We start from the raw sequence: 6,080 nt of genomic DNA, 5'->3' as shown, positions 1-6,080 counted from the left end.
TTATAATTATAATATTATATATTATATAAGATTTATAATCTATGTAATTTTAATGTTCAAAAAAATAAAATAAAAAGAAATATATATACAATACTTTATATAATCTATATTTATTTTACTTCACATTTAGACGGTATTAAAACGTTCTTACATTGCATATTCATCACACACGTTCAGTTTTTCAGAGTAGTATCTACTCTCGTCGAATGTCTCACGTCGCTTATTGCCACTTTATCGTAGACAACAAAAGGCGATGTGCTCTTTTTTTTCAGAGTCGGCGAACATCGCGACTACATATCGGGGTCACATCGATGGACACGCCGCGTGAACGAGCCGCTATTTTACGCCAACGCGACACGAGTGAACGTTATATTTTTAGATTGCTTTTGCAACGGCCGCCGCCGCCGCCGCCGCCGGTTGACACCTGCTACTTTTTTATCAGCATCCAATGGCGAGCGTTCTCTCTTCAGAACGGCAATCAGAGGTTCGTCACGCTCCATTATCCGCTCCGGAGCGATGCCCGCCGCCGATTTTACACGTTACGTGCCTTTTTCACGGCTGCGTCTGGACACTCAATGAAGGAGAGATAACGAGATCGCCGCACGGTCGATTGATTATAAAAAAATTGCGAGCAGTAAGGTAAATACAAGTAGGTCATTTGAGACTCTATTGAATGTTTTTTTACTTTTGTTTATCGAACCAAATCATGTTCTAAAAGATTTTTTTATAAAATCCGTTTTACGAAACTGAAAAACAAAAATGTTGTGTTGCTAACACATTAAATATTTAAATATTTTTTTATAATATCATCAATAGATTTATAAATCTTTTTCAATGAATCTTCCAGATGATGCTGAAACGCGCTGAAGCGAATCGACACACGTTTTATAAATGAATTTTTTTTTTATTTCGCCTTATTAATTTGAATTTTTCGTATTTAAAGTAATGTAATTTAACGTGTTATATATGTATCTAATATTGATTGGTTGGAAATGCATATATTTTTCCGGAAAATACAAACTAATATATATACATTTTGCTTGTTCAATCGACTGTAACATGTCCGATTATATACAGATTTTACTACTATCTAATACACAACTGAAACATTTCTCGAAAAAGTATTTTTCGACTACTCTGAAAAGAAACAATTTAATTTTTAATTAATTAATCAGTTTTTTTTATAATTTAATTGAATAAAAACTATATAAAAAATTTTTATTTTTGACTTTATTTTTAACTATATAAAAGATTTTTATTTTTTTGTTCCATTTGAAATTAATTTATCTTGAACATAAATTCTTCTTTTGAGACGTCAAGTGGAACGCAGAAAAAAATAAATGATTCAATAGATGATTCTAAATTATTTAATTGAATTATTTTGTATACATTAGAACCAACATTGCATATTATATCCAAAATCCTTTGACATTAATGGGATGCATATAACCTGAAATCGTCGTTCAGTTCACGATTGGAATATCGCAGAGAATCCATTTCGGGTCATGTGACTGGGAAATCCCTTAAAGCCGAGAGATCTCGGTGATTTCTTCTTTTCAAAGAAATCTATTTTCTGGAAGAAGGAGGCTCCTCATAATTTTTTATCCCTTTCTGTGCTGTTCATGCCTTTCCTATGTTTCAGGTTAATGCAGCTTTATATGCAGGCCGCAAATTCTTAACGTGTACAATGCTGATTCCTGATTCTTGGAATTTAATATACGAAACATTTCGCGTATTTCAATATCTATGACAGATATCATAATACTCGAGTACCCGAGCTATGTTTGCACGGTGCAAATTAATTAAATATATGCAAATTGAATTACGTTTCCAAAGATGTGCAAATTCGATAAAGTCGACGCGAGTGTATGGCGTGAATCTTTAGATAATCTTTTTATTATTCAGATTGCGCAGATATGAAAAAATTCAATTATCGATCAAATATTAAACGTATTTTTATACGAGTACTGCTAAATATAAAAACTAGGTACAGAAACATCGTAGAAAACATGACACTCGAAATTTAAATATTTACTAATAATAATCCTATTTCTCAAAAGGGACGAAAGGAAATAATTTTTACGTCTCAAATACTTTTAAATGCAGCAACAAATCGATATGCTCTCGCAGCTTGCAATTCCTCTCATAAGTCCAAAAATTCATCTTTTAATAAGTTCTCTCACTACGCCATCTTCTTCAACGGTCAGAGATAGAGGAATAGACCTTTAATGAATCCGTGCTATTGATCGCCACTAAATTGAGAAAGCATACGCATTCCTGTAAGAATTAAAGCGTCAATCTAATTTCCGCATAACTCCTATTTTGACTATCATACTTGAGAGATTTTATTAAATTACATTTCGAAGATACATGTTATTAACATTAGAATTAGCAATAATTAATTTTTACTATTTAAGTATACTATTACATCTTTGAAAAAAGAAATAAAAAGAAAAAATTGATTGATTAGAATTTCAGTAGATTATTTCGACGAAGCTTTTAAAACATTCGATTCCATTGTTTTTTTACTTCGAATTTCAAACAATCTTGAATGTGTACTTTCAAGATCAAAAACAAGCGAAGAAAAAACAATAACGGCTGTCTTCTTTTTATTCACTTACGTTTTTCGTCGTCGATCATCGATTTAGATTCGTGAGCATTGCGAGCAATCGAATTTCGCGTACGTGCTCAGTCAGTTCAAGAGAGGAGAGTAGCGAGCGAGAATGCAGCAAGACTGATGATCGGCGATGTTATTTATTTCTCGTGCGAGAAATAAATTCAAGAAAAACCGAACATGTGAACTCAACATTTCTTCGACCTCCTCAATCGACGAATCAAATAAATATTTTTCAATCTGCGACGGGAGATCAAAAAAGCTTTCGCACAGATTTAATCATATAAATATTGCAATAAAGGTCATGGAAAATCTTAGAAAATGTATTATTATAAATTTAAACAATTTCAAAAAATTACGAACTATTTTGACTGTCTTGGTTCTAATTAATCAAGTTGCTTTGACCGTTCTATGATATTAATAAACTAAAATTACTTATGAATTTTATATATATATATATATTTTTTTTTTTTCTTTCATTGATTTCGCAGATTTGATAAGACAAAATATTATTTACAAAATATTATTTAACAATGTAAAATATACCTTGTAAAATATACATAGAAAATTTTCGATATAAATTGGAGATCCAGAGAGTTAAAAAAAACTCGTTTCAATGCTAGCTCTCGTGATTGTGGAATGAAAAGAATTAATTTCCGATTTATGCTTATCCACGGCAAAGGGGAAACAACGGAAGATGCGACCTTCCTCAACAGTCTCGATGTCAGATATTCACAAGCGCGGCATACAATGCGATATTATTACGCGCTACCTCGCTGCGCGGCAAAGTCGCCTATATGTCGCGTATATGTCCGAGTTGTGTGTTCATGAGTGGTGTCCTCAAGCCTATGTACACGTGCGCATTTCCACCTGCCCGCCCGCGTTGCCACCCATTTCATCGCCCTTCGAAGCTGCGCTTACGCTGACCTTGTTCCAGCTCCCAAGAAAAAGCAGGTTACGTGAAATTTCCACCCCCCGGGGGCGCGACCTGCATTGCTCTGTGTGAGAATGTATTATTTGGTCTTCACTTATCTTAACTGTCAGACGCGATAAAATTTATAGCGATCTGTTACAATACAGCGTAAAATGGATGATCCGTTGCAAGTTGTAAGTGAATATCTCTAACTCTAAAATATATTATGTGTATACAGAGAAAAATTGTTTGACTCGAAGGATTATTTTCTATTATAAAATGCATTTGAGAAATTCCATTTCGGAGTAAAACTTGAACATTTAAACAATACATCGGTAATGGACAAAGGTCTCGCATATATTATGAATTCCAATACGTTATAAATAGTTTATCGAGGACAGATTTTATATTGGCATTTACATATTTTTACACAAAACCACTGATGTGACCTCGAAGCATTTTTATATTAAATTTTATTTTTAATTTTTCAATTATCTTAATTTCAATTCAAATATATACACGAGGCACAAGGTTCAAAGAAATTTAATTAATAACATTATGTGCTTGAAAAATAAAACTAACAATTGTCTGCGCATATTATTATCGTTGTTCATTACAGGAAATTTACTACACTTTATCAAAAAATTCCATGCAGTTGATAATGCGGCTTTTATCTTGCGCCTCTCTCACGGTTTGTATAAGATATATTTAAATGGTCAATTTTATATTTCACACACAACATTTCTATTTAAAAAATTAAAAATTATATTTCTTACAAGCCACTTCTTTATATTATATTTTTACTAAAAAAAAATAATTTAAATTAATTTAAATATCTAAAGATAAATAAACCATTTTGTAAACAACACACATGCCCAAAATCCGGAACACTAAACTATCTTGAAGATAAGATATTCTAAAGATGTAATAACATTTTTAAGATGTTTTATATTTCGATTTTTAACATAGTATCTGAGTTATTCTTTATGCAATTTTTCTCAATCGAAATATAATATTAACAATCACTGATTATTTAGTTAGCAAGATAACTTACAAAACATCCCTTCTGACTAAACAAAGATAAAGAGTAACATTTATTGTTTCAATTTTTTTAAATCTATGTAAATAGTTATATAATTTTGTTAAGATTTTGTTATATAACATCTATAAATATTGTCACAAATTCTTCATCCTTCTTCAAAATTCCATAGCTTCCCCGATTTCCAACCAAAATTCATAATTTTCTTTGATTTTCAATAATACTTATTTCAAAATTATATTTTGTCCTGATTTGAAATTAAATATTTTGTTGAGAGATCAACTTAATATAACAATGTAAATTACTATTACTGTTGCTGAAACTGTATTTTTAATTATTAAGTTGGTAGTATTCCAAAATTGCTTAGATATGATGTACTTACAGCTCAAAAATATTTGACACCTTATTACTCATTATTTAAAATTTTAGCTCAAAAATTGATTTATAACATTTGCTATAAATTATCCTTTGCTTTAAGAATCCTTTATAATATCAATAACCAAACAAGTAACAATGCAGAGGTAAAATAATTACACACACACACACACACACACACACACACACAATTATACATACAGTGCGCGCGTGCGCGCGCGCGCGTGTGTGTGTGTGTGTGTGTGTGTGTGTGTGTGTGTAAAATGCTTCGAAGCATTTGTAGTGCTAAATGGACTGCAATGTAGTGCTAAATGGACTCTGAATATAATTGATAAATAAATTTAAAATATACTAGTAGCTATTAAATTAGTTACTAGTTACTGAAAAAATGTAACTAAATTAAATTATAGTTACAAATGGAAAGGAAATAACGAAGTTAAATTAAAATTACTGAAAAAAAATAATTCTACTTGTTACGAGTATAGTTATTTCCCAATCTTGGGAAAATCTTATCAAGGCTGCAATTCAATCGGAATTTTCTTAGTACGAAGCATCGTCTTGACGATCCCCTTCCGAATGCTCTATTACTGTTTATTCTCTTATGGCTTTACAGAATGGATATTCATCTTGTTCCGTGCACACGAGCTTCAGCAAGTTCTAATATTTACTCATGGTTCGGGTCGTGCTTATTTACACCGTACACCGCGCACGTTCCGTTTTCATTCATTTTCTTGCGTGCTTTCTCTGTCTCTCTCTTTTTTTTTCTTTGCAGAAAATCTCGACCTACGTTTACGTCGGTCGTAAAACCCTCGTGAAAAGTATCTAACGATAGTGGCGCAGCACCAGCTTTTCCGCGGTCTATTCAAGACAGCAGTTCGCGACCTGTTCTCCCCTGGGCTTCTCCAAGGTGAGTTACGCTGAAGAAAAGTTCGGGCATACACACACAATTGTACCCATGGTACACGCGAACTACCCTTCCTTCTCGCCCTTCTCGATCACGTCTACCATCCTCCCTCATTCTCCGTCTTGCGTCCTTCCGTCCTTTTCGTTCCTTCTCCATCTCTGACGCTCTTTTCTGTCTCACCTTCGCTCTCCCTCGATCGCTCTTAATGCACCCTTCCATGCTCCTTCTCGTTCCA

The 6,080-nt window shown here is 32.7% G+C and overlaps 1 protein-coding gene across 1 annotated transcript in view; it reads left to right on the top strand.

Annotated features, from left to right (window-relative positions):
* The first annotated feature begins 3,700 nt into the window (after positions 1 to 3,700).
* LOC108691128 (sporozoite surface protein 2-like) overlaps positions 3,701 to 6,080 on the top strand; it is a 4,402-nt gene continuing 2,022 nt past the window's right edge. The window contains exon 1 of the mRNA XM_018198782.1: positions 3,701 to 3,721. Coding sequence (XP_018054271.1) covers positions 3,701 to 3,721 — 21 coding nt within the window. The remainder of the gene's footprint in view (positions 3,722 to 6,080) is intronic.

The sequence above is a fragment of the Atta colombica genome, unplaced genomic scaffold, assembly GCF_001594045.1.
Source record: "Atta colombica isolate Treedump-2 unplaced genomic scaffold, Acol1.0 scaffold401, whole genome shotgun sequence".
NCBI lineage: Eukaryota > Metazoa > Arthropoda > Insecta > Hymenoptera > Formicidae > Atta > Atta colombica.
Note: the sequence above shows the minus strand (reverse complement) of the source record. Positions and strands in the feature narration are given on the sequence as shown.